Below are 27,146 nucleotides of genomic sequence, written 5' to 3'. Positions count from 1 at the left end.
AACTTTATTGTGTGTATATAAAGGGTGATTTAGTTGTCCTCTGAAGGGCACCCTGCCTCCCAGTGTGAGACCAGGCTCTTACCACTTACAAGCTGTGTGACCTTGGGCAGAATTTCAGTTTCTTCTTATCATGGCTGTAAAGAATTTAGTCATTATTAATATTGGCCTCAAGGTCACAGAACCTCTCTTCATAGTCTGTTTTTTCCTTCACTCCCCCATTGAGGATTCTTCACCCCACATCCCCAGTCCTGCCCTCACCGTGCCTCTACCAGAGCTTGTTTGTGGGTCCCTCATCTCTGCCTCCTGGGATCCCCATTTTCTGCTGGGTAGAATTACTACCCGTGCCCACGCTGACATCTTCTGTTATCGACAACAGCAACTTTAGTCATCTGACTCTGGTTGATTAGTGTTCAATTAGCACAGGATCGAGGTCAGAGGGGACCAAAAAGGGAATAAAATTTTCGATCGATTAGTCATAAACTTGGTAAGGGAACTCGGTTTTAGGGGGACTTTGTTTCCTCCCAGCTGTGTGACCTTGGGCAAGCGACTTAACCTCTGTGAACCCACTGTATGCATTGGTCCTCACTGTAAAATCATAATACCTACTTCACATAGGTAGTGAGAACATCAAATAGGATGTCTGAGGCTCAGTCGGTACTCAGTTATTACTTGTTCTTTTCTCTACATAGAAGGCAGTAAAATCCCTTCCTCAAATGTCATTCAGATTGTGGCCCTCAGACACCAGCATGGTTCCCACTTATCCCACACAGGAGGCCAAATATAACTCCTGACACCTCCTTTTGCCTTAAAGCAAGAGGCTTGTCTTGTTTCCATTGCTCGTATCTCCAAAGGCGCCTGGTTCAGCTTCTGCCTGCCTGACTGCCTGCCAGCTAAGTCTGTCACAACACATGCCTGAAATGCCCTTCCTGTCCTCTTTCCAAACCCAGGCCCCACCTTCTTGGAGGCAGATCTTGAGACTCCCTTCATCCCTTAAACCTGCTTGACTCAGACTTCCCAGTTTCAGGATTACTAATCACTAAAAAGTATTTCGTGCCTACTTCAGCCTTCCTCCGCCCTTAGTGACTATGATGTAAGACTGTATCTGGCAGATCTGCATCTGTAGGCACCTGTGTTCCCAGGTATCTGGCTGTACATGTGAGTGGTTATAGAGCAGGAAGCAAGAACAGGTGGTGACCAAAAAAACCCAACTAAACAAACAAAAAAAGCAGTTGGTGAGGTAGAGAGAGGTCTGGGCTAGATCAAACCCATGCCCACTTGACCACTTCCTACATGGGTAGCACTTAGCAAGTTACTCAGCCTTTCTTTCTGAGCCTCTATTTCCTGGCATATTTGTCATGAAAATTAGAAAATTACTACTATAACTATCCACTGAGCCCTTACGCAGAGCAGGCACTGTCCTAAGCACTTTACATAAACTTTTACATTTTATCTTTACTTCAACCCTAGCAGGTAGGTAACATTATTTTTCCTATGTTACTGCTGAAGGAGTTGAGACACAGAAGAAAGTCAACACAGAGGTTAAGTGCCTTGCCCAGGTCACATATCTAATAAGTGGCAAAGCCAGGATTTGCACCCAGGCAGTCAGAACCCAGAGTCCACGTTCTTTTTTTTTAAATTTATTTATTTAATTTGTTTATTTTTGGACCTGTTGGGTCTTCGTTGCTGTGCGTGGGCTTTCTCTAGTTGCAGCGAGCGAGGGCTACTCTTCGTCGCGGTGCGCGGGCTTCTAATTGTGGTGGCTTCTCTTGTTGCGGAGCACAGGCTCTAGGCACATGGGCTTCAGTAGTTGCAGCATGCAGGCTCAGTAGTTGTGGCGCACGGGCTTAGTTGCTCCACGGCATGTGGGATCTTCCCGGACCAGGGCTCGAACCCATGTCCCCTGCATTGGCAGGCAGATTCTCAACCACTGCGCCACCAGGGAAGTCCCAGAGTCCACGTTCTTAACCACTCTGCACACTGCTTCCCACGTGTGATCCTGTGTGTGTGCAAAGCTCTTGACACAGTGACTGGCACAAAGACAGCCATCAAATGGTGTAACTCTTTCCTCACTGGGACAGTGAGGAAGTACAGGAGGCCAGGACAAGTGTCTCTTTTCCCCTGTAACTTGTTACAGGGCCTCAGAAAGGACAGAATATAGAGTGGGCACTTTACACACATTTCCAGGGCCTGAAAAAGGTGTGGAAGAAATGTAAAAAATTTAAAGCCATATTTTCTTACCCAGATGTGTGTTATAAACATACACATGCTACATGGACACACACTTCTCACAAATAGAGCACACTCACACATACACACTCAGTGACCACTTTGAACCCATGAAGGTTCCATCAGGAAACCTTCCTAGGCTGGTCCAGGCCTCACAATCTCTCCCATCCCTGAATGCCAACAGCCCTCACCATTAGGCCCAGCCAAGCCAGCCCTCACTATGCGGTGTTGTATTCATTCAAATAACTACCCAATAACTACTGAGAACCAGGGCCAAGTATTGGAGAAGCAAGACCAAAAAATATTGTTCCTGGGCTTCCCTGATGGCGCAGTGGTTAAGAATCCGCCTGCCAATGCAGGAGACATGGGTTCGAGCCCTGGTCCGGGAAGATCCCACATGCCGTGGAGCAACTAAGCCCGTGCGCCACAACTACTGAGCCTGCGCTCTAGAGCCCGCGAGCCACAACTACTGAGCCCGCGCGCCACAACTACTGAAGCCTGCGTGCCTAGAGCGCGTGCTCCGCAACAAAAGAAGCCACCGCAGTGAGAAGCCTGCGCACCACAACGAAGAGTAGCCCCCGCTCGCCACAACTAGAGAACGCCCGCGCGCAGCAAGGAAGACCCGACGCAGCCAATGCATACATACATACATATATACATAAATAAACAAAATTTAAAAAAAAATATTGTTCCTGTCCTCCAGGAACTCTGAATCTCCTAGGCAATGTTAGCATACAAACCAAGACTCACCGTAGGCACAGCAGGGTAAGTGCTATCACTGACAGACTGGGGCATTTTAGAGAGCTTCCTGGAGGTGACACGAGTTAAGTTTTAAAGATGAACAGGAGTTATTCTGGCAAAGGAAGAGGTGTGGAGGAAGGAGAGTAAGGAAGCGGGAACAGGTTAATGTGCTTGGGAAACTGCAAGTCATCCTACCAGCTGTGATGAAGAGTTTTTAACAGGGACAGGCAGGACATGAGGCCATAGGGGTAAGCAGGGTCCAAATGCCAAAAGGTCTGATGTGCTGACCTGAGAGATTCAAGGTCTTTCCTGAAAAGATGTCAGGAGCCATGGAAGGGTTTTGGGCAGAGAAACAACATGATCAAATCTGCATTTCAGAAAGATTGATTCAGCAGCACAGAGGTGAACTGATAAAAGAGGGGACAGGGTGGAGATGAGGGGACATTGAAAAGACTTCCAACAATCCCAGGAATAAATGAACTTAAATTCTTAGTGCAGTGGGAATGGAGAGGGTATTTAAGAGATATCAAGGAAAAGTGGGGAGGCCATCCACTAAAATAGGAAACATAAAGGCCAAAGTTTATGCTGGAAAGAGGGGAGACAATGATACCTTTTGACTTTTGGAGTTCGAGGTGTCTCTGGGATACCCAGGTGATACCTAATAGGCTTATGAATATGTGTGTGTCTGCGACTTCCCTGGTGGTCCAGTGGGTAAGACTCTGTGCCCCCAATGCAGGGGGCCAGGGGTTCAATCCCTGGTGGGGGAGCTAGATCCCACATGCCACAACTAACAGCCCTCATGCCCCAACAAAAAATCCCACATGCTGCAACAAAGATCCAGCGTGCCACAACTAAGACCCTCTGCAGCCTAACTAAATAAATATTCTATAAAAAAATGTTTGTGTCTCCTGTGTGTGTGTACATTTTTTTCCATTATAAAAGCTTGCAAGACATCTGGGCTGGAGATATAAATTTAAGTGTCATCAGCTTACAGATGGCAATTAAAACCATGAGTGTGGATGAAGTCACCCAGACAAAGTGTGGGCCAGAAGATCTGTGGGCCCAGGACAGAGCTCTGGAGAGCTCCAGCTCCAAGCAGTTGAAGGCTTGGATTTGTGAACATTCTCCCAAGGAAGCAGTGTGTGAAGTGGAAAGCAGTGAGGAAAGGGCCCTGGATATCACCAACATTTAGGGGAATAGACGGTGAACAGATGAGCAGAGAGGGGCAAAAGTGCAGGAGAAGCCAGGACAGGGTGTCAAGTCTAGGGAAGTCAGCAGCGTCAAATGCTGCAGAGGTCAGTGGAGGTAAGGAGAGGAAACTCCATCAGTTAGATTTAGCAACTAAGAGGTGGCGAGTGCGGCCAGAGAGAGGTTAGTGGAGCGCTGAGAGGGTGGGCTTCCGGCTGTTGGGGAAACCTTTTCAAATGAAACGCCGTTTGAGTAGGTGGCTGGAATTGCACCCCGCGCTGCTTTCCCGCGCGCGCCACAGTCACGCCTGCACACTCTTACACACCAGAGGGCTAACAGGGACTTGGCGTTCCCGGACAGGGCTCGCAGAGATCCTGCGCAGGCGCCTCCGGAGCCCGCCCGCTCTGCCGCGAGCCCCTCCCCAGGCCTGCAGAGGGCGCTGCGTCTCGGAGAGCCGGGGCGTGACGCCGCTCTAGCTAGCGCTAGCGCTCGGGCTCGCAGCTCCGCGTCCCGCACGCCTCCTCCCAGCACAGGTGGGTCCGCCGGCGGGGGCCAGCAGTGCTTGGGAGCCGTGGGGCGGGCGGGTAGCGACAGCCTCTGGGCGCGGAGTAGTCCCCATCACCTAAGTGCCCCAGCTCGGGCCCGGCTCCGGCGGATCGGGCTGTGGACAGGGCTGCACGTGTGCAAGTCCCATTCCGGGTGGGTGCCTTCTGGACGTGCAGTGCCTGTCCCAGAACCCCTTAACACCCCAGGGGTCTCCGCCCCGGCTCGCCCGCGGCTTCCTGGGGACATCTAGGGGTGGGGCTACCAGGGGCGGGGCTCCCATGATTGACACGTCTTTCCCCAGGTTTCACGGGCACCACTTGACCCCGCCCCTGCCCTGAATCTGAGCCAGCACCATGGTGAGAACCCTGAGCCCAGCCCCTCACCTCCGCATGCCCACGCCCTTGCCCTTGCCCCTGCCCCGCGTGGGGCCTTGCCTCCGTTGCCCGATATAAACCTGGGGCTCCGCAGTGGGGGTTCCGGTGGGTATGCCCCTGCAAGGCAGCCTGCACTCTTGCAACCCGCCCATCCCTGTAGCACGGGCGCCTGAAGGTGAAGACATCGGAAGAGCAAGAGGAAGCCAAAAGGCTAGAGCGGGAACAGAAGCTGAAGCTATACCAGTCAGCCACCCAGACTGTCTTCCAGAAGGTGGGACCCTCAGAGGTAGTCCCCTCCCACAGTGGCTCCCTTAGTATGTCTAGCACTGAGGCCAAGAACTGCGCCTTAGAGTCAGGCTGCTTGGATCCATATCTGCGTTCTATCAGGTACTAGCTGTGTGTCCTTGGGCAAGTTACTGAATCTCTTTGGACCTCAGTTTGCCCATCTGTAAAATGGGCCTAACAATTGCACTTACTGCATAAGGCTGTTGTGAAAATTAAATGAGAGAACACATGTAAACCCATAAAGTGCTTTGTATAGTACCTATAGTATAGTATGGCATTCACAGAACAGTCGGTAGTTGTATTTATGTTATTAGCCGTGTAGCAGGAGAAAGATATGATCTCTCTGACCCTGCTATCTACCTTCTCAGCGCCAGGCTGGAGAGCTGGATGAATCAGTGCTGGAACTGACAAGCCAGATTCTGGGAGCCAACCCTGACTTTGCCACCCTCTGGAATTGTCGCCGAGAGGTGCTCCAGCGGCTGGAGGTCCAGAAGTGCGTAGGGGTTCAGAGCCCCGGGAAGATGGCCCTGGCTCTGCCCCTGCCCTGCCTGGGTCCAGGGCTGGAGGAAGAGTGGGGCAGCCAGGGGCATAGGCAGAGGGCACTGGAGGGCTGGGTGCAGAAAGACAGGGGTGAGCTGAGATTGGGTGTTGGAGGGCCCTGACCCCCATTCCCCTCTGGGTGCAGGTCCCCCGAGGAGTTGGCCACTCTGGTGAAGGCAGAACTGGGCTTCCTGGAGAGCTGTCTGAGGGTGAACCCCAAGTCTTACGGTACCTGGCACCACCGCTGCTGGCTGCTGGGCCGCCTGCCAGAGCCCAACTGGGCCCGGGAGCTGGAGTTGTGTGCTCGCTTCCTCGAGGTTGATGAGCGGAACTGTACGTGCCTGCAGATTCTGTCCCTACAGCCCTCACCTGCCCCACATTCTGGTACTAGGGCCTCAGTAAGGCCCAGAGTGGGGAGGGATGACCAGGATGGGCCCACTGAGCTGATGGCAGAAGGGATGATGGAGCCAAATGTATCCTCCGTGGAGTGCAGAGAGGTGTTTCTCAGGATCTCCGAGGGAACTCCAGGGGTACCAGCCGGGGAGATTTTCTTGCCCTGCTTCTGAGATGTGCTGTCTGCCCTTCCCCCCAGTTCACTGCTGGGACTACCGGCGGTTTGTGGCTGCACAGGCAGCTGTGCCCCCTGCAGAGGAGTTAGCCTTCACTGACAGCCTCATCACCCGGAACTTCTCCAACTATTCCTCCTGGCATTACCGCTCCTGCCTCTTGCCCCAGCTGCATCCGCAGCCAGACTCTGGACCCCAGGGGCGCCTCCCTGAGGATGTGCTGCTCAAAGGTAAGCAGAGTCCGGGGGTGCTGGGGAGGACTCTGCAGTGCCACCCTTCCAACCCTGATGCCTAGGCCTGTTCCTGAACCTGCCGCTCGGGAACTTGCCTGGCTCTGGTGGTGCATAAGATCCAGTCCCTGGCTGCAGGGAGCCCAAGTGTCCAATGGGGGAGATAAAACTGAAATGTGCAGCCCCTGGGCAAGGCCAGCCTATAGGTGAAACTGCAGGCTGGAGGAACTCCAAGGTGAGGGTGGGATGTTGAGGCGGCCAGGAGCCAAGCAGGGTCCTAACCACAACCCCATGCCTCCTTGGCTCCTGCAGAGCTGGAGCTGGTGCAGAACGCCTTCTTCACTGACCCCAATGATCAGAGTGCCTGGTTCTACCATCGTTGGCTCCTGGGACGAGGTGAGCAGTGGGGGAAGAAGCTGGGTGATTAGGGCTTAGAAGAAATGGAAGAATATTTAAGGAGACCTGAGGCTGTGTCTTCCCCCAGCGGATCCCCAGGATGCCCTGCGCTGCCTGCACGTGAGCCGGGATGAGGCCTGTCTGACTGTCTCCTTCTCCCGGCCCCTCCTAGTGAGTCCTGCAGCTTTTGCCGGAGAGCATCGTGGATCGTGGGCCTGGTGCTGTTGGAGTGACGGGTCTCTCTTTGTCCCCCGTGCCAGGTGGGCTCCAGGACGGAGACCTTGCTGCTCATGGTGGACGAGTCACCCCTGGCCGTGGCGTGGAGGACCCCAGATGGCAGGAACCGGCCTAGCCACGTCTGGGTATCCCAGGATTGGTGGGCAGAGTGGAGGCTGGGGTAGGGCTGGGCTGGGACTGTCAGGAAAGTGGTGCAGCCGGGCTTTTTCTTAACCCCATGCTCCCAGCTCTGTGACCTGCCCGCCACCTCTCTCAACAACCAGTTGCCCCAACATACATTTCGTGTCATTTGGACAGCAGGCGATGCCCAGAAGGAGTGTGTGCTCTTGAAAGGTGACACAGCCCGCACCTCCCCCCTTGGCAGCAGCCCTCATCCCTCTCTTCCCATCATGGGTGTCCCCTCCGACCACCTGCTCTTTCTCACAGGCCGCCAAGAGGGCTGGTGCCGGGACTCCGCCACGGATGAACAGCTCTTTAGGTGATGATGACAGGGAAGCACGCAGACGAGGATCGGGGCTCTGGACTCTGGGCATCAGGCAGCTGGGCAGGAGGCTGGGGGCTTAAGCAGATGATCTCAGACTGGATACTGGGGCTGACTAGTACCCCAGGGCTGGGGCATCATCCCCTCCCCCACCCTGCCCACCCTCAGGTGTGAGCTGTCGGTGGAGAAGTCCACGGTGCTACAGTCTGAGCTTGAATCCTGTAAGGAGCTGCAGGAGCTGGAGCCTGAGAATAAATGTGAGGCCCGATTCCCTGAGCTCCCGCTCCCCTGAGGAGGCCCCTTTCTGGGGGGTGGGGGGCCCTTGGGGAGAGCGGGAAGGGTCTCCAGAGGATGGGAGCAGAGGAGGATCCAGGAGAGACCATCCTCTCCCCCGCCCTCTCCCCAGGGTGCCTGCTCACCATCATCTTGCTGATGCGGGCGCTGGACCCCCTGCAGTATGAGAAGGAGACGCTGCAATACTTCCAGACCCTCAAGGCAAGTCGGGTCCACGGGAACCGGCGAGGGGGAGGCCCAGCGGGCAGGAGGAGGGCCGCTGACATGCATTCTCTGTGCCTTCTCCCTGCCAGGCCGTGGACCCTATGCGGGCCGCGTACCTGGACGACCTGCGAAGCAAGTTCCTGCTGGAGAACAGCGTGCTCAAGATGGAGTACGCGGAGGTGCGCGTGCTGCATCTTGGTCACAAGGTAGGGACTGCACACGCGCCTTCCCGGCCTTCGCCCCGCTAGCTGGCCTCCGTCTTCCTCATGACCTGGCCGGCTTTTGTATCCGCTCCCCGGGCCTCAGCCGAGACACTCACCATGCCCCTGGCTTTCCTTCAGTCGCACGTGCCTTTCTGGACATTTCTTCCTCAGCTCATTCCCATGCTTCTCTCCCTGGAGCAGGCCCCGACGCCTAAAACCTGAATAGTTTCCAGAGCTTTCTGACAAACCCTCCAGACTCTCTTTTTCCTCTCTAGTCCTTCCCAGTCAGTCTCCCCAACACGTCACCGCTGCCCACCTTCGCTCCCACCAGCCGATCCCAGACTCACCAGGCCCGCTCCCACCGGTGTCTGTGTTTATCCCAGCGCCCTGCTCCATCCCCCGTACCTGCCCCACTCCCACCACTCCACTGGCCGCCCCAGCCCCAGGGCTCAGGTCTCTCCCATGTCCTTGACATGGAGCATGTACTGCCAGGGGTGGTGAGGTGAGCGTCCCACCTGCTCCCTCTTCTCCTCAGCTGGGGTCCCCAAGGGCCTGTGTGGGGCACACAGGGCAAGTGCCTGACAAACGATGGCTGAGGACCTTCCCCCAGGTCTCGCTGGGTATCTCATCCCCCCTTCTCAGGATCTGACGGTGCTCTGCCACCTGGAGCAGCTGCTCTTGATCACTCACCTCGACCTGTCGCACAATCGTCTCCGAGCCCTGCCCCCTGCCCTGGCTGCCCTGCGCTGCCTCGAGGTAAAGCACTCACTCCTCTGTCACTGTCCTGGCTGGTCCTTTTCCCCTTCCTCCACCTCAGAAGTCTGCCCACCCTACAAAGAGATGCCCAGGTCCTCCCAGACCCCACAGATGACCCCTGCCTTCTCCTCTGTCACCCAGCCTGACCCCAGGAGCCCTTCCATGCACTGTAAGCTGATCACCCTGGGCTCTCCAGTTGCTTGTACCAATCCCAGGCTGACAGCTGCCTTCCCTGCCTTGTCTTCCCTGCCCTGCCTGCTCCCCAGGTGCTGCAGGCCAATGACAACACTATCGAGTCCCTGGACGGTGTCACTAACCTGCCCCGGCTGCAGGAGCTCTTTCTGTGCAACAACCGTATCCTTCCTTCTGGGTGCCTTTCAGACAGCAGGTAGTGCAAGGTGCCGCACCAGGAAGGGACAGACAGCAAGCAGAGTGGTGTGCCCCTGGACATGGAGAGGGGGCTCTGGCTGTCTAAGCTGAGGAGAGAGGGTAGCCTGGCGCTGTATGAGGCTATCATTGACTTGTACTGGTAGAGTTTTGCAGGATGGAAGTAAGTGACTTCCTCAAGCCAGAGTTCACAAACCAGCAGCCTACAGATATTCTTGGGTAGCGCATCATGTTTTTAAAATCAGGAAGTTTCATATTTTAAAAAAATCTAGAATCCTGATTCTTCTTTAAAAAATGGAAGTTAAAGCAACCTCTAGCCTGCATTTCCACTTGGCAGCCCTTGGCAATTGGTGGATCATGGGTGCCTCTGCATCCGGGGCTAGCTTTCACCTTGGCCATAGTCTCCACCACTCCTTCTGGGACTGTATCCAGTCAGCCTCTCCTGCCTGGCCCCCGGGGGCTGGTGTTTGCAGTCTAGAGCCTCATGCCCTCCGGGGAAGCGGACAAGGTGCCCACCACGCAGGCTGCTAGGCAGCAGTCCCTGTTCTTGAGGGAAAGCGGTGACGGGTGCACAGGAGCACGTGGATCTGGAGGAACCTGCCGAGCTTTCCTTGACTCCTGCCCAAGGCCTCCATCAGCCTGCAGTGCTCCAGCCTCTTGCCTCCTGCCCCAGGCTGGTCCTCCTCAACCTGCAGGGCAACCCCCTGTGCCAAGCAGTGGGCATCTCGGAGCATCTGGCCGAGCTGCTGCCTTCAGTTCGCAGCAGCCTCACCTAAGAGACTCTGCCCCCGCCCCCTGCCCTTTAACTTATTGGAACTGAATAAACAATGAAGAGGCCCCCAAAGGCTGCTAAGCCGCCGCCGCCGCCACCATCATTACTACCGCTACCTATCCTGGAAAGGAAAGGGAGAGAGTGAGGGTATGTCAGTTCACCCCCTCTACTCTCGTTTTATGCTCAGTCCTGCTGTTCCCTGTCATGGAGAACCAAAGCCTCAATATCTGGGGCAGAATCAGGGCAACGGCTGGATTTGAATCTACATTCTGGTTTGGGGCTGGGCTGGGTCTAAGTTCCAGGCTGGAATCAGATTTGAGTTCAGGTTCCGGTTGGGGCTGGACCACAAAGCAGCTGGAAGTCTCTCTAACTGAAAGGGCTCGTAGAAGTTTCTCCCGTGACCTGTGCCCCTTCTAGATGCCCTGTCTGCCCTGGCTCTCCTTCACTACAGCTGAGAAAGCTCTTCCCAGGAGGAGTAGGCCAGGTCACCCTGGCTCCACTCTCTTACAGCAACACTGTCAGTCCCCATGAGTAGCATGCTCTGGATAAAGAGCCCTTGGAAGTCCTTGATCCCATTTGGTCCTCACAAGCTCTCAGGGCTGAGACGATTAGGCCCATAGTACTGATGAGGAAACTGCTGTTAAGATGCACCCAAGGTTGCTGAGCTCAAGTGCTGGAGCCAGAGCTGTCTCTGCAACTTGGTCTGGGATTCCAGATTCATGTTCTTGCTTCTGGATTGGGCAGAGCCTGGCCCCAGCTCCCGAGGTACCGAGACGGTGTCTTTTCCCATGGTCCCCCCTCCAACACACATACACATACCTTGTCCTGACTGAAAGACCTGAGGCACTTGAGCCTCCCCGGAGGGAGGAAAGGGGAGCGACTCAGGGGTGAGGGCACTGAGTTAAACCTGGCTGGGTGGGGAAAGAGAAAGATTGAAACAAGAGGGAGAGAATGTGACAAGGCATTTTCCTGGTTCCCTGAGAATCTACCTGGACCCACATGTGCTCACACACAACCGGACTCTCAGGGCCCTGCCCCTCCCATACCCATAGCGATACACAGGCAGCCCCTCCATGAAGCCCTTTGGCTGACCTGGCTCACACCTGCCTGGAATTTTGATTTCCGCCAGTGTATCCTCTTGAGTGTGCTGGAGGATTTGGGGACTTAGACCTGCACAGGAAAAGGTCACGGGGATGTGGAGGGCTCTGTGCCCGGTCCTGGAGCCTGTGTCCCAACTCCCCAAGCCACCTCCCTGCCTGATGCATCACCAAACTCAGCATCTCCTCCAGTCAGCTTCCTTGTGTCCCCTTGCCCACCCTGTTTTCACTGTCTTCTGTTCAGGGTCCCATGGACAGAGCTGGGACAACAGCGGGATGGAAGGAAGAGACCCCAGGAACAGGGTCCCAGCCTTCCGGAAGATGTCTGACCTCTTCTTTGCCTTGGGGTTCTCTTGGTGGCCTCCCTGGCATTTCTCCCAGTGTCAGGGTGAAGTTGGGGCAGGTGCCTGGAGCCGGTTGGTCAGGATTCCCAGGAAGAATTCCAGGTTGGAGAGCCCTGGCCTCCAGCTCACCAGACTTTCATCTCAGTGAGAGAAGCGGGTACTCTGCAGCCTGGGGAAGGGGGCCTTCATTCCCACCTGAGCCTCAGAGCAAAGACCTCAGCCTCCTCCAGACCCCTAGGTTTGGGGGGTGGGGGGTGGCGGTTAGAAAACAAAGAGATTGCTTCTACTCTGACCCCCCTAATCCTCAACCTGGAGGGACACAGGAATCAGGGGGCAGCTCACTCATGCTGGGGGCTGTGGCCTAGCTAGAGGAAGAAGGAGGGACAGACAGATGGATGGTGGGGGCTGGCTGGTGGAGCCAGTCGGAGGGCCTGGCTGCTGATGTCACCAGTGTGTACCAGCTTGGGATGTTGGGACCTCCCTGGGCAGGACGAGTCCCAGAGCCAGGCCGGTGGGCAGTTTCACAGGGTCAGAGGCGGGCAGCCTGAGCTTGGGAAGAGCGAGTCTGCTGGATAGAGGTGTGGGTGGACCCTCCCTGCCCCCATCGCGCTAGAGAAACTTCCCACATTACAGGGACGATTCTTTCCCCCTCACCCACACATGGACATCCACCAAGCCAGGTTCCCCATCCAGAAAGCTGCTCGAGGACCCCTCCCAGGAAATGACACTTGTCGCAACCTCCTCCACCGAGGAGAAGGTGCTTCTGATGCACCCAGTCTGGCAGGAGTCAGCATCCCTCGGACGGGGTGATCTCATCAAAGCCTTCCAACTTCAGCCCTGACAGACCCCGCCCCCGCCCCCTCCCCAGCCCGGGCCCAACCCTGCCTCCAGTCGGTTCCTGGTTCCTTGAAGGGGAAAGAGGGTGCGGCCTAGCCTCATTTCCCACCCCTACCTCGGAAACAGCCCCCAGAGGCTGGGCTTCCTCCCTCGAGGATGGAGCAACCTCCCTCCCCCTTCTTCCCCGAAGCCTGGCCCCACCCTCCCCCCTCATAAACCACTTACCCGCCCTCCCCAAGCTTTCCATTCGTGCGGCGGCTGTCAGTCCAGTCCCATCAGTCCCGACCTGTTCCACCCAGAGATGGCAGCACCTTCATCAGGTGAGGACCCGGCCAGGTGGGGTGCGAGCCGGCCCGAGCCTGTCCCAGTGAGGCTGCTCCCCACACACCGAGACTCTGCACCTGGGAAGCCCGGCTTGGGGCACCTCTGCCCCCGCCCCGCCCCTCCGGGCAGCTCCGTGTGGGTGTTTGACCTGCGGTGGGGAATGTTAGGAGCCCAAGTCGTGAATGTCACTTGCCTGTGTAATGCAAGGAGGCTTGGGTGGGGGATTCCGCCTAAGAAATGGGTCCTTGAGGCAGGCAGCTCTGGACCTCCAGACTGAGGAGCTGGCAGGTGGAGGGAGCAGGCCCGGGATGGTCTGTGCTGCTGCACCTTGAGGGTGTGACAAGTGTCATTTCCTGGGAGGCGTCCGTGAGCAGCTTTCTGGATCGGGCACCTGGCTTGGTGGATGTCCGTGTGCGGGTGAGAGGGGAAAGACTCGTCTCTGTAATGTGGGAAGTTTCTCTAGGTGAGTCTGAAAGGAGTCTTTGGGGAAGGTCTCTGGGTGGGTCTGAGGGAATCTCAGGGTCGAGATCAGATCACCTCAGTCATCTGGCTGGGACTGAATCAGCTCTCTGGATGGAGGGTTTCTGGGTGAGCTGACTGGGGCATCCTGTAGGGGTAAAGGAGGTCTGTGTGAGTGATCAGAGCCTCCCTGCGTTGTCCACACAGGCATGACGACGGGCAGTCCTCGTTCGGATGTGGGCCGCTGGGGCGCAAACACCTGGCAGCCCCCTGTGACACCTTCTCCAGAGGCGGAGCCAGAGCCAGACAGACATGCTGGCCAAGGGGGCAGCTCCTTCTGGACTCGCTTCTGTGGCTGTTGCTCGTGCCGGAATGCGATAGATGACGACCGGAGGCCTGAGTCCCGCAGAGACCTAGGGTCTAACTTCAGGGATCGAGGGCCCAGCTCCGGGGGTCGAAGACCCGACCCCCAGCCCAGCACTGCGACCACAGCTAGAGATGGCACCATCCAAGGTGAGGCCCACCTGTCCTCGTTATCTGAGAGCCAAAATGCTTTAATGGGCCTGAGACTCATTCTGGCGTCTCTGGGGGCCTGGGAGGCTAATGATGCAGGGCCGGACTCCCCACGGGGCTTCACTGAACCTGAGCTCTGGCCTTGCAGAGGGAATGCTGGTGGTGACTGGTGTGGATCTGCTGAGTTCACCCTCGGACCGGAATCGCCAAGAGCACCACACGAACGAGTTCGAGTACAATGAGCTGATTATCCGCCGTGGGCAGCCTTTCGACATGGTCCTCTTCCTGTCTCGTCCCTATGAGTCGTCCGATCATGTCACCCTGGAGCTGTACATCGGTCAGTGGAGCGCGCAGTGGGAGGGGTGAAGGTCCTGGGCAGGGTGGAGTGGGGGTAGGGGGCTGCCTAGCAGGGCTCCCCGCCCTCGTATTAGGGTCAAAGGGGCATCTTTAGGCTCCTCACTCACCCCACTCCTCGCCCCTGCCAGATAAGGCAGGTGCAAGCATGTAAGTATGTCCCCAGGGGTACCTCAGGGAGGGTCTTGGTGTCCCTGTTTTCCTAAGCTCACCCTCTTCAAGCCTCCAGGGGTATCTGTCTCAAAATTCTTTTTCTTCAGGTGCTTGGTACAGCATCCCCTTCAGTGTTGCTGCCTCTGTGTGTCTTTCTTTCTGGGTCTGCCCTCCTTCCTCAGGGTGTGGCTCTATGCTCTGTCCCACTGTGTCTCTCGGTCTCTCTGTCCCCATGGCCCAGGGCAGGTGCCTCCCGCGTTGCATTGCTTGGTGGCTACTGACTGCCTAGGCTGGTGCTTATGCTGCCGCAGGGGGCCGGCGACCCCTTGTACCCTTTGATTAGGGCCTAGCCTTGCCCACCCCAGCCTGTAATTTCCCAGGTACCCCCACCACCTCCAGCAAGGATGCCCTGGGCTCTGGAAGCTGCAGCCCCAGGGAGCAGGCAGGGATGACCTTCAGGATATGAACTGCCCTTTCACACGGGGTAGGGGCAACTGGACCCAGACAGGGTGGCTCTGCTCCTCCAGCCCAGGTGCTGGAACAGTCAGGCAGGGAGAGCGTGACGGTGACCTGGTCTCTTCTAGTCACCTCTGAGTTAAGTGTCGAGGGAACAGGTTTGGGATGTTGGACTGGATCTCTGCCCTGACATGTGGGCAAACACTGGGTGGGGACAGAGCTGCTCTCAGATTGACCCAGGCGATGGTCCAACTCAGGGACACACTCACTGGCTCATACACTTTCTGGGTGGGGCTGGGAGAAGTCCAAGGCACCATCCCCCTCCCCCCACTTCAGATAGGCTGCAGCAGCTAATCAATGCTTCCCCCACTCCAGGAAACAACCCTGAGGTGGGCAAGGGCACCCACGTGATCATCCCAGTGGGCCAGGGGGGCAGTGGAGGCTGGAACGCCCAGGTGACCAAGTCCAGCGGGAATAATCTGAACCTACGCGTCCACACCTGCCCCAATGCCATCATCGGCAAGTTTCAGTTCACGGTCTGCACACGCTCAGAAGCTGGCGAGTTCCAGTTGCCCTTTGACCCCTGCAATGAGATCTACATCCTCTTCAATCCCTGGTGCCCAGGTGAGCCTGCTGGAGTCAGAAGCAAGGCATGGACAGGAGGGGAGGGCAGGTCAGGGCTTCCTTTCCTAGGATCTGGCTACGTGCCTGGGTACCTAGCCCTAGGAGAAGCCAGCCTCCCATTGTCCAGGTGAGGGGACCTAGATCCAGGACCTAGAGAGGTGACCAGCCCAAGGTCACACAGCCTCACCTCTCCTGGGGAAGGGCCCGGGTTACAGCCACCCACCTCTCATTATCTCTGTCATGCTCACTGCATCCGTCCTGGGAGCAGTGCTGTCAGGCTAGAGGCGTTCCTGCTCTTCCTCTGCGGTCATGAGTCCTGCAGAATCAGCCCAGGGGCAGGTGGGACTCAGGGAGAGGGCTGGAGGGGACCAGGCATATATGCTTTGGGAACACAGAGGACATCGTGTACGTGGACCGTGAGGACTGGCGGCAGGAGTACGTGCTTAACGAGTCTGGGAGAATTTACTATGGGACCGAAGCACAGGTTGGCGAGCGGACCTGGAACTATGGCCAGGTACGGCTGGCTGGGGCCTCGTGCACTCAGGGGCACTAGAGGCAGGTGGGGCGGGGTAGGGGAGCAGGTGCTGGCCTAGGGGTCACCTCTGCCCTTCCTCCCTCCAGTTTGACCAGGGGGTGCTGGACGCCTGCCTGTACATCCTGGACCGGCGGGGCATGCCACATGGAGGCCGCAGGGACCCCATCAGTGTCTGCCGGGTCGTCTCTGCCATGGTGAGCACACTCGCGTCTCTGAGCCCTACTGTGTGTCTGCCTGCTGCCTCCCCTGCTCCACCCCACACTCTTACCCTTCCTGATTCTGTCCCTGCTCTTGCAAAGGGTACTGTGGGAAGTGGTCTCACTCCTCTTCCCTCCCTCGCCTGCCCCCCAACCCTCCCCTTCCTGGCTCCCATTCCAGCTCTTGTGTAATGTAGGGCCAAACCCCAAACTTGGCACACCCAGCCTTCACATTCCTGTGTCAGACCAGGATGGGGGTGGAGTGGGCAGAGAGCTCTGGGAGTGCTGAGAGGGGCTCAGGCTGCTACTGGACCCTGAAGCCTTTAGGGGTGAGGGATGGTTGCAGGGTCAGAGGCTGGGCCGGGGGCCACACGGCAGGCCCTGAGCCTCTCCCCCAACTCTGCCTCATCCCATCCTGTCCTGGGCAGGTGAATTCCTTGGATGACAATGGCATCCTGATTGGGAACTGGTCTGGAAATTATTCCTGCGGCACGAATCCATCAGCGTGGGTGGGCAGCGTGGAGATTCTACTCAGCTACCTACGCAACGGCCGCCCTGTCCCTTACGGCCAGTGCTGGGTTTTCGCCGGTGTGACCACTACAGGTAGTGGAGGGACGGGACAGGAGTGGCCTGGGCCCTACACGAAGGAGGGAGGGAAGCCAGGCTCCGCCTTCACGATCCCAGCCCAGCTGTGGCTGCGGTGTAGGAGCAGGCGGGGTGGCTGGTAGGCTGGCCTTAATTATCATTAATTAGTGTCAACAACCGAGAGGGGCCTAGAGGAGAGGAGGGAGAAGGGACAGTTAGGGACAAGGCGAGGCCGGTGGCCTGGATTCCCCTAACCCCCAACACTCCCTGGCTCAGTGCCCTCCTGACCCTAGCAACCCCTGACCCAGTTGCCCTTGTCCCCTTGCTACTCCTGACCTCGTGCCTCACCTGCCCCCCCCCCACCCCTGCCCTGGCCGCGGGCTCTGAACCCCAACCCTGGTTTCCGCACAGTGCTGCGCTGCCTGGGCCTGGCCACCCGTACCATCACCAACTTCAATTCCGCGCATGACACAGACACGTCCCTCACCATGGACATCTACTTTGACGAGAACATGAAGCCACTCGAGCACCTGAACCATGATTCCATCTGGTGAGGCTGGGGCCGGCCTGCCCTTCCCTGCTGAGGACTGGTGACCCGAGGCCTGGGCGCCGGGGTATGCTGGGGAGGCCCTGGGGGGGTGGGCAGCTCACGGAGCCCTCCGGCCGTGTCCATCCAGGAACTTCCACGTGTGGAACGACTGTTGGATGAAGAGGCCGGATCTGCCCTCAGGCTTCGATGGATGGCAGGTTGTGGACTCCACACCCCAGGAGACCAGCAGTGGTGAGGCAGGGCCCTGGCTAGCTCCTGAACCCCAGTTGGGGCCCCTCCCTCTCTCCCCAGCCAGGATACCAAACTACAGCGTCCCGGACGGGGCCTTCGAGCCGGGTTCTGTAACCCCGCAGTTCTTCAGACTCATCAGGGCAAATCACCATGTGGCCCTTCATTTGTTTTTACCTTTCTGCGTAACTATTTGCCTAAATTTTATTTATTTGTAATGATTATTACACTCAGATGGCTCAAAAGTCCAAGGATTCGAGAGAATTCCATGAGAGGTTTCCCTCCCCTGACAAATCCACTATTCCCACTTGCTTTTTTATTTACATATCCTGGAGGTAATTAATTGAAGGACCCTTTTATTTATATATATTCTTTTAAAGTTTAAAAAGCCATTATTTTAAGTAAAACATGCTTGGAAGGAAAAAAAAAAGGATAGAATTGTATAGCATAAAGTATACAATTCCCTATCCTCTCTCAGGTGGTTTGTTTTGTTTTGTTTCAAGGAAATTTCTATATCCTACTCCAGACCTGATACGTTGGACCTTCAGGGAATAGACTCTAGGAATCTGTATTTTTATTTATTTATTTATTTACTTATTTACTTATGGCTGTGTTGGGTCTTCGTTTCTGTGCGAGGGCTTTCTCTAGTTGCGGCAAGTGGGGGCCACTCTTCATCGCGGTGCGCGGGCCTCTCACTATCGCGGCCTCTCTTGTTGGGAGCACAGGCTCCAGATGCACAGGCTCAGTAGTTGTGGCTCACGGGCCTAGTTGCTCCGCGGCATGTGGGATCTTCCCAGACCAGGGCTCGAACCCGTGTCCCCTGCATTGGCAGGCAGACTCTCAACCACTGCGCCACCAGGGAAGCCTGGAATCTGTGTTTTTGAAAGTTCTCCTGGTGATGTTGCAGATCAGCTGGGTTTGGGAGTTCCTCTAAGGCCCAGAGCGTTAGGTCAGCAGCAGAGCAGACCCAGCCCCCGACTTCCTCTCTTTCGACACATGTTCTCGCTTTTACCAAGTTCCTCTCGTATCTGTTCCACTGCTCCACTGAGTTATACGTACAGTATGAAAAAATCAGGGTTCAGATAGGTTCAAAGGAGAAAACAGCTTCTGTAACCCAGTCCAGCCTAAGAAGTAATCACTGACGACATAACCTACTAGTCTCTTTTCCACAACGCACGTTTCTGCAAAAATTAGACCTCCCGTGCTGTTCTCAGACAGGGCCCGCACACCCTTCCCACTTTAATACTCTGGCCCCAGGCAGCCCCACCTGCCCCTCCGGTTGCCTCTCCCCCCAACCCCTGCCACCTCTCCCTTCCTCACCCTGGGTCAGATAGCCTTCCCCTAGCCTACATTCCTCCTCTGGTCTCTGGCCAGACCTCTCCCCCTCAGTCATCTCTGTGAACGGTGCCCCCTGAGTTGTGCAACCCCGGTGATGCCTGCGACGCTGGAACAGCCTGCAGGACACCGGGAGATCTGAGTTCTGGTCCCCACTCTGGGAAGTGGTGGGCTGGGTGGCAGCCAGGGGCTCTGAGGCCAGCCAGACCTGGGCTTGATTCTAGCTTGATCACTTCTTAGATACGTCATCTTGGGCAAGTTCCTTTCACCTTCGGGCTTTGGTGTTCTTGTTTGTAATGTGTGGATGATATATGCCATACAGGGTGGTTGGGAGGATCTAATGAGAAGTCATAGTAGACTAGCAGCATGGCTGGAGCTTAGTAGCTACTCAGTTAAGTATTAACTCCTTCCTTCTCTCTGTATCCAACTGTCTTGGGAGATCCTGGCATCTACTTTGCCTCACTGAGCCTGTCTCCCCATGTGTAAAAGGAGACTATCATGCGAGATGTTTTCTAAGATTCTCTCCTGTTGGATGGCCCTCACTTCCTGTTCTGTGTCCTCTCCTGCCAAGCCTCCTCCGTATCAACCCATCTCTTCCAGAAAACCCTCCTGAGCACACTGAGGACAGACTCTGTTTCCCACCAGCTCCCCTCTCACCTCCCCACAGAGAGGACACAGTAGGCTGCAGAGCTGAAGAGTTGTTCTGGATCTTTCTGGAATGGTGACTGTGATGTCATTGCTCTCCCAGCCGGCAAGCAGAGCCACGGTGGGCTCTGGGTTTGTCTTGATGTAGGATGGCTCTTGACCTCAGGGGGTTACAGACAGCTGACATGAAGCTTCAGCCGGTAGAGGAAGTATGCCAGCAATTTGGTTAGCAAGGCAGGCCTGTCTCCACGGCTGTCCGTGTCCCCCTGTGCCCCACCAATGACTGAGGCCAAATAGAACGTGTGTGCTCCTTTGTTTAACCTCCCTGAGTTGGACCGGTGGGAGCTGACCCAAGGCAGTGGGCGCTGGGCCTGGATGGGTGGGCCCAGGGTCTGGGGGGGGTCCCCCTCGGCCTCCTTGGATCTCTCACCCCCATGCTACCCTCACTCCCCTAGGCATCTTCTGCTGTGGCCCCTGCTCTGTGCAGTCCATCAAGAACGGCCTGGTCTACATGAAGTATGACACGCCCTTCATTTTTGCTGAGGTGAGGCCTGTGTGCCCGGTGCCTTTGTGGGCAGCCTGGGGAGACCAGGGCACTGGCGTTGGCCCTGGGTTCTCTGGTCCTTATCTCACCACCGACCGACTAGCTGTGTGACCTTGAGCAAGTTACTCATTCTATGAGTCTTAGTTTCCCCAACTGTTAAAAGGGGGATAATAATGGCTGCCATGCTTCCTGTGCTCAGGATCAAAAGAAATAATGGGTATGAAGCTGCTCTATAAGTCACAGAGTCAGCGAACGAGCATAAGGAATTACTGTTATTAATGTTGAATACACTGTAAGGAGCCTCCCAGACCAGTTTCTTCCCCCATCTCTGGCCTTGTCTGGCTCAGCTCGGAAGGTCTCCCGGTTTGGCTCTTCCAGGAAGCTCCCAACCTTTGGATCTAGCCCTCCATGCAGCTCCTAGGATCCAGGGAAGGCAGCTGGGGGTCAGGCCCACCCTCAGACCTTCTGGCTCACTCACTCCCGGCTCACACCCCACACACGCCCCATACAGGTGAACAGTGACAAGATCTACTGGCAGCGGCAAGGTGACGGCAGCTTCAAGGTCGTGTACGTGGAGGAGAAAGCCATCGGCTCGCTCGTCGTCACGAAGGCCGTTGGCTCCAACATGCGGGAAGAGGTCTCCCACATCTATAAGCACCCGGAAGGTACCAGCCCCCCAACCTGGCCAGCTCCGTCCACGCCAAGGGTTCCCACCAAGCACTCGCCAACGCCAGCGGCAGTGGTAAGCTCACCGTTGACCCTCAACCCCCAGGCTCAGAAGAAGAGCGGAAGGCAGTGGAGACCGCAGCCGCCCACGGCAGCAAACCCAACGTGTACGCCAGCCGGGACTCGGCTGAGGATGTGGCCCTGCAGGTGGAGGCGCAGGACGCAGTGATGGGGCAGGACCTGACCGTCTGTGTGGTGCTGACCAACTGCAGCAGCAGCCCCCGGACTGTGAAGCTGCACCTCTACCTCTCTGTTACCTTCTATACCGGCGTCTCTGGGTCTGTCTTCAAGGAGTGCAAGAAGGAAGTGGTGCTGGCGCCAGGGGCCTGTAAGTGCTCCTTCCCCAGCCCTGCCCCCTCCCCCCTCCCCCCCCCCGCCCCACGGCTGGGCACCCCGGGGCTGGGGACATGGAGACCCCAGGATGCCGAGTCTGGGGAAGCTGGCCTCAGTGACACCATGCCTCCTCCCCACAGCGGAGCGCACGGCCATGCCCGTGGCCTACAAGGAGTACCGGGTCCACCTCGTGGACCAGGGGACCATGCTGCTTAACGTCTCGGGCCACGTCAAGGAGAACACGCAGGTGCTGGCCAAGCAGCACACCTTCCGTCTGCGCACCCCGGACCTCTCCCTCACGGTAGAGCAGCTGGCTGGGGCAGGGGGAAATCAGAGGGCGAGGGGAGGGGGCACTGGGCCAGGAGCTGTGGCAGGAGGAGGTCAGGGACCAGCTCTGGGCTCTTGGGCTTCGGTTTCCTCCTCTGGAAAATCAGATCTCATTTCCCTGATTCTGTGGTGGCTGCAGCTGGAGAGTGGGTTGGAGTTTCCTGTCTGGCTTTGGGAGAGCCCTCTCTTGGGGGCAGAAACATGGGTTGAGGGAGGTCTTGATTCTAAGGAGCTCTCCCTCTCTGGGGGAGCGTCTGGTCCCGTGAGTTTGGCCAGGGGCTCTGATGGGGGCCTCTTTTTCTCTCAGTTACTGCGAGCAGCCGTGGTTGGCCAGGAGTGCGAGGTCCAGATTGTCTTCCAGAACCCCCTGCCTGTCACCCTCACCAACGTTGTCTTCCGGCTCGAGGGTTCCGGGCTGCAGAGACCCAAGGCCCTCAATGCTGGGTGAGTCCGGCCCCTCCTCCTTCCCCTGCCGCTGCCCTTGCCTGCCTCCTGGCGGCGTGGGTCCCAGCTTTGCTTCCTCTCTCGGTCAGGATGGTAAGGTCTGTCGCTTGGGGCCAGCCAGCAGCACCTCCTGACTCAGTTCAGCCCACGCAGCACTTAAAAGGCCTGCTGTGGGCAGTGCTCCGTGGTGTCCCCACCCTGCCTCACCGGCTCGTTAGGGAGCTGAAAACTCACATAGGAATCACTAGCAACTCGTCACTACTCTCGCCCAGCACTCAGGAGTTGAGCAGGCACTTTCAGGAATATAAGTTCATCTGGAGACCACAAAAACCCCTTAAAGTACATTAGAGATCATCACCTGGGCCGTGTGCCCCAGGGCAAGTGACTGATCTCCTCTGCGCCTCAGTTTTCTCACCTGTAAAGTAGGGATAACGATAAGCCTGGCTCTGAGGATCAGAGGCGACGCTGCCCGTAAAGCACTCAGCATGGTGCTCGGCACGACATTAGTGTTCTGTTGGTAGCTGTCCCCGCTTTACAGACGGGGCAGCCGGTGGCCGCGTCTCACAGGGCCTCACAGCTCCTAAGGGGCAGGCTCGGCCCCTCTCGCTTTGGTGAGAGCACAGGCTCTCAAGCTTGTTGCTGGCGTGGTGGCATGAGGGCCGAGCAGCAGTTCCGAAGGCGAGAGCCCTGTGCCTCGGGGCCCTCACCCAGCCTGCCGGGGCCTGATCCCGAGCCACGTGAGGCTCTGGGCCAGGCCGGTGCCCACAGTCGTGTTCCTGGGCCTGTGCTGCCATCTCTGACGCAGACCCACGCATGCAGGAACAGCACAGAGGGAAAGCAGAGAAGGCCAGAGGCTGACCTTTAAGCTCAGCCTTCTGGGGACAGGGGCAGGAATTTTCCTCATTCGACAGAGAGCGCCCAAGGGAAAGGGACAGCATGCGCTGGGGGGGGCTGGGTGAGGAAGCAGAGGGTCCCTGCCCGCCCTGCCCGTCCCTCTCCCCACACACAGCAGGCTCTGCCCGGTGGTGGCTGCCACTTTCGCCAACAGGCCAAAGCTGAAAAGGTTGCTGTTCTGATCTCTGCCCCAGCCCGGCCCCCTGGATGATGGGACACATCACAAACGAGTGCTCTCCTTCTGTCGCCCTAAAAGGATCTCTGGCAGCTTAGAGAGTGGAGCTTGGAACTCCCAGACAGCTCACCTGCTGGTGTCTCTCACCTGCAGCTGACAGAGGGAGGTTCGCCTGTTCTGAGGGATCCCCCAGAGCGGGGCTTCCCTCAGCAGCCCCACCAGATCTTTGATTCTTGCCCCTGCCTGGGAATAAGGGAAGGACCGCTGCACTGAGTGATGGAGACCCAGGTCCTCTCTTCAGCTGTGGGGCTTGTGTGAGTCTCCCCCCACTTAAAGGTCCCAGTCTTCCCACCAGTATGTGAGAGGGTTAGATGGTAGTTTCTCAAGGCAGGTCCTCCTTGGACATCCTGTGGCTCCTCAGCTGCTGTGAGCCCAGGCCAGGGCCACCAGGACAGCTGAGAGCCCTGAGCTCCTGGCTCGGATATATTAGATTCCAAAACGGGCATCACTTCACTCTCATCTGCGCATCCTAGGCTGTGGTATGGAGCCCCATTATGGCATAAGTTGTGCCACCCGGCCTGCTGAGCGGCCCCTTAATAAACATTCCAGAACTTACTCCTTCAGATGGCTATTGTCACCACCAAAGCAGTCACCAGGGGAAGCTGGAAGTCTGCTCCAAATCCTTCTCAGGAATTTCCCCCAGAGCCTGAATCATATTCTCTAGAATGTCCTTAGGGTGGTCTTCTAAGGGAGTGGATTTGACTTTGGGGAAACAGCCTCAAGTCATTTAGAATTAAGACTAATTAATAAGGTAAGTGAACAAGGTGGGTCATAACGCCCTTTTCAATCAGAACTGAAGCTTGGCTGTAAAGGAGGGGCAGTGACTTGTCTGGGTGTGCGTGCGTGCGTGCGTGCGTGCGTGCCCAAGTGGGTGTGTGTGATGTGTGTGTGGTTTTAAATGGCTGTGAAGGAAAATGTGAGAGGAGTTTTTTCAAATGTTCAACAGGGTTGAACCAGTACATAATTGAAGGACAATGCTAATTTGGATGTCTAAGTTCTGATGTCCTGCCAGGGAGTTGGTTTTATTACCTGCACTCATTTATGGGCACATTCCAACTTTAGCAGCTGACGTGCTCAGCTTAAACTCACAAACTGGGGTGCAGCCAAGGTCTCGCCTGACTCTTAAGACCAGGGTAGGAAGAGATCTTGACATCCCTAGCTGGAATCTGGAGAGCAATTTCTCTTGGAAATAATGTTACAAATAAAGGCTAGGCTCTGAAATAGTACAGTTCAATTATAGTATGGGTTAAATAGACTTTTAAAGGCTGATCTGAACCCAAACAACCTTTAACCTGCGTCGATGGAAAAGTGAGCACAAATTAAAAGCGCAGATTCGTAACCAGGCAGAGTATAGCCTACCTGCTAAGTTATAGACTTAATTTCTTTCTTTCTTTTTCTTTTTAATAAATTTGTTTATTTATATATTTATTTTTGGCTGCGTTGGGTCTTCGTTGCTGCATGCGGGCTTTCTCTAGTTGCGGCGAGCGGGGGCTACTCTCTGTTGCAGTGGGCGGGCTTCTCATTGCGGTGGCTTCTCTTGTTGCAGAGCACAGGCTCTAGGCGCACGGGCCTCAGTAGTTGTGGCACACAGACTCAGTAGTTGTGGTTCGCAGGCTCTAGAGCGCAGGCTCAGTAGTTGTGGTGCACGGGCTTAGTTGCTCGGCGGCCTGTGGGATCTTCCCAGACCAGGGCTCGAACCCATGTCCCCTGCATTGGCAGGCGGATTCTTAACCACTGCGCCACCAGGGAAGTCTCTAGACTTATTTTCAAGTTGTATATTATGATAGGAAGTCTAGAAATTAAGTCTATAACCTAACAGGTAGGCTATAGATATCTACCTCCCTGTCTCCCCTGCTTCCCACCTTCATAGAGCTTGGAGGCACCTTCAAGACCATCTGATCCCACCCCCTCATTTTACATTCGCTTCCATTTTACACCAGAAAGTGAGGATGACTGGTACCTTGTTCTAAACCACACAGTTAACAATGGTAGAAGAAGGAGTACAAAGTGGTCCAGGAACGCCCCTTGGAAGCAGGCTCCAAGCTGTTTTGCCCCAAGGAGAGCTCATCCTCAATGTTGGGGTGTTGGCTCATTCCCTTGGAGGACTGTGGTGTTTGCACAGAGTCTGGCTCCAGAGACGGTCCCCAAGGCAGGCTCAGGTTGAGCAGGGGCCAGAGGTAAAGGTTTAAGGCAGAGGCAGGAAAGGACAGATGCTAACAGGCATGAGAAGGTGCGATATAAATGCAGTCACAGTCAGTGCGTAAGCACACGTGCAGATTGCTGGGGGAGCTCAGAGAAGGGTGAGATTCATTTTCCTGAGGGCAGGAGGTGCTCCAGGGAGCCCTCACTGAGGAGGAGGTGTGAGCTGGGTCTGGAGGCAGCCTGGGGGCAAAGCATGAAGACGGAGGTGAGTTCAGGGAAGGGGAGGAGCTCAGTGGGGCTGGTGGGCAGGAGGAATGGGGGGATGATGAGGTGGCACAGGCAGGCAGGGTGACTCAGAGTGAGCCTGTGTGTCAGGTTAGGGAGCTACAGTTTCATCTATCTCATAAGCACCGAGGAAGCCAAGCCGGTGAAGGGCTCAGTTCACCTCTGAATGCTTGGAGAATAGAATGGAAAATGAGATGGGAGGCAAGAAGGCCAGTTAGAAGGCTGGTGAAATTGTGATTCCCAGAGGGGTGGTCTGGGACCAGAGGTCCATGGGAAGGAAGAAAATAAAGACACTGTAGTGTGTGTGTGCACACCAGCATGTTTCTCTCTCTCACTCACACACACGAATGTGTGTCAATTTAATTTAAAGATGCCAATTGTCTGTTCTTTTTTTTTTTTTTTTTAATAACATCCTGAAATATGATCGTAGCAGAGGATGATTAATTTTCTTCCACCTTCTTCCTCGGCAAACCTGAAAGTATTTGGCAATACTGTGTTGAGCCCCAAAGTCTCCCTTGGAAACCCTGCGGGGATTGGGGCTGACCTGGTTGGGGCAGGAGCATTGGCCATGGAGAGGAGGGGAGGCAGTGCCTCGGTCTTTGTCCAGATGTTTGTGAGAGCAGGGAGGGAGGAGTCCTGGATGCTGAGGAGATTTCCAGCTCCAGCAGCTGGGTGGGCGGCCACTGATCTAGCCTTGCAGAGGTGGCCTTGGGGTTCAGGCTTTGTTCCAGTCAGTAGGTTAGGTCTTGGGTGTGGAGATTCCAGCTGAGCCCAGAAATGCCTGAAGGGCTCCACCTGCTGCTCTTCCTTCCTGCCTGCCCCATCAGCCCTTACTCCCCACTCCACCCTCGGTCACCCCAGGTCTATGATCCTGTCTCTTCCCACAGGGACATTGGGGGCGACAAGAGAGTGACACTGCGCCAGACGTTCGTGCCTGTGAGATCAGGATCCCGCCAGCTCATCGCCAGCTTGGACAGCCCACAGCTCTCCCAGGTGCATGGGGTCATCCAGGTGGATGTGGCCCCGGCCGCTGGTGGCAGGGACTCCTCAGATACTAGAGGCAACGGTTGCTCAGGGGAGACCATCCCTATGGCATCTTGAGGTGGGGCTTAGCCCTGGGCCAGGAGCAGTGGGAGTGGAGTCAGATGAGCAAGGGCACTGCCTCAAGATAGGGGCCCGCTGCAGAGCGGTTCCCCAGGGCCTCAGGTGGGGACACCGGGGCATCTGGGGAAGAACCGATCTCATTTGCACAGATGCTAATAAACTGTTTTTTAATGAAGCTGCCGTTCTGTCCATCTGTCAGTCTATGCCGAGCCAAGGAGCCCCATGGCCTATCCTGGGGATGCCCTTGGCATTTCTGACGCCCCTAGGTCTGAGAAGCATGGCTGGCAGGTCAGCAGTGGTACCACTCAGCAGCTCTTGAGATGGGGCCGCTTGGCGTCAGGACAGCCTCCAGCGCTTACCTGCCCAGTCTTCACCCGCTGACCAAAGCCCTCGGAAGCTCCCTGGGCTCAGTGGCACTGCCCCTTCCACAGCACCCCCTGTGGGAAAGAA

The 27,146-nt window shown here is 56.3% G+C and overlaps 2 protein-coding genes across 3 annotated transcripts; both read left to right on the top strand.

The window, feature by feature from the left end:
• The first annotated feature begins 4,601 nt into the window (after positions 1 to 4,601).
• Positions 4,602 to 10,496, top strand: RABGGTA (Rab geranylgeranyltransferase subunit alpha). 2 transcript variants are annotated; one of them, XM_059913970.1, is made up of 17 exons: positions 4,602 to 4,688; positions 5,003 to 5,057; positions 5,236 to 5,346; positions 5,729 to 5,853; positions 6,046 to 6,233; positions 6,493 to 6,696; positions 7,009 to 7,092; positions 7,181 to 7,263; positions 7,353 to 7,454; positions 7,557 to 7,662; positions 7,756 to 7,807; positions 7,979 to 8,067; positions 8,217 to 8,305; positions 8,398 to 8,514; positions 9,154 to 9,267; positions 9,534 to 9,621; positions 10,282 to 10,496. In XM_059913970.1, exons 2-17 carry the CDS (start codon positions 5,055 to 5,057, stop codon positions 10,428 to 10,430), a joined length of 1,704 nt encoding a protein of 567 aa, XP_059769953.1. In that variant the 5' UTR covers positions 4,602 to 4,688; positions 5,003 to 5,054; the 3' UTR covers positions 10,431 to 10,496. The 2 variants fall into 2 exon arrangements, with proteins under 2 accessions (XP_059769953.1, XP_059769954.1); XM_059913971.1 differs by lacking the exon at positions 4,602 to 4,688 and adding an exon at positions 4,768 to 4,854.
• A 2,465-nt stretch (positions 10,497 to 12,961) lies between these two features.
• Positions 12,962 to 26,871, top strand: TGM1 (transglutaminase 1). The gene is made up of 15 exons (XM_059913969.1): positions 12,962 to 13,024; positions 13,695 to 14,000; positions 14,149 to 14,337; positions 15,339 to 15,587; positions 15,983 to 16,101; positions 16,209 to 16,316; positions 16,748 to 16,922; positions 17,316 to 17,454; positions 17,582 to 17,685; positions 20,118 to 20,206; positions 20,718 to 20,871; positions 20,979 to 21,260; positions 21,406 to 21,566; positions 21,900 to 22,036; positions 26,480 to 26,871. The coding sequence occupies exons 1-15, from the start codon at positions 13,006 to 13,008 to the stop codon at positions 26,691 to 26,693; spliced, it is 2,445 nt and encodes an 814-aa protein (XP_059769952.1). The 5' UTR covers positions 12,962 to 13,005; the 3' UTR covers positions 26,694 to 26,871.
• The last annotated feature ends 275 nt before the right edge of the window (positions 26,872 to 27,146 follow it).

The sequence above is a fragment of the Balaenoptera ricei genome, chromosome 2 (assembly GCF_028023285.1).
Source record: "Balaenoptera ricei isolate mBalRic1 chromosome 2, mBalRic1.hap2, whole genome shotgun sequence".
In the NCBI taxonomy this organism is placed as follows: domain Eukaryota; kingdom Metazoa; phylum Chordata; class Mammalia; order Artiodactyla; family Balaenopteridae; genus Balaenoptera; species Balaenoptera ricei.
This window is presented reverse-complemented; position numbering and strand designations above follow the sequence as displayed.

What these genes read in the sequence shown, in the direction of transcription:
- RABGGTA (XM_059913970.1), top strand. An exon ending in CCCAGACTGTCTTCCAGAAG is followed by an intron (nt 5,347 to 5,728) that starts GTGGGACCCTCA and finishes CTACCTTCTCAG; the next exon opens with CGCCAGGCTGGAGAGCTGGA. An exon ending in CAGCGGCTGGAGGTCCAGAA is followed by an intron (nt 5,854 to 6,045) that starts GTGCGTAGGGGT and finishes CTCTGGGTGCAG; the next exon opens with GTCCCCCGAGGAGTTGGCCA.
- TGM1 (XM_059913969.1), top strand. An exon ending in CACCCTGGAGCTGTACATCG is followed by an intron (nt 14,338 to 15,338) that starts GTCAGTGGAGCG and finishes CCCCCACTCCAG; the next exon opens with GAAACAACCCTGAGGTGGGC. An exon ending in CTTCAATCCCTGGTGCCCAG is followed by an intron (nt 15,588 to 15,982) that starts GTGAGCCTGCTG and finishes TTGGGAACACAG; the next exon opens with AGGACATCGTGTACGTGGAC.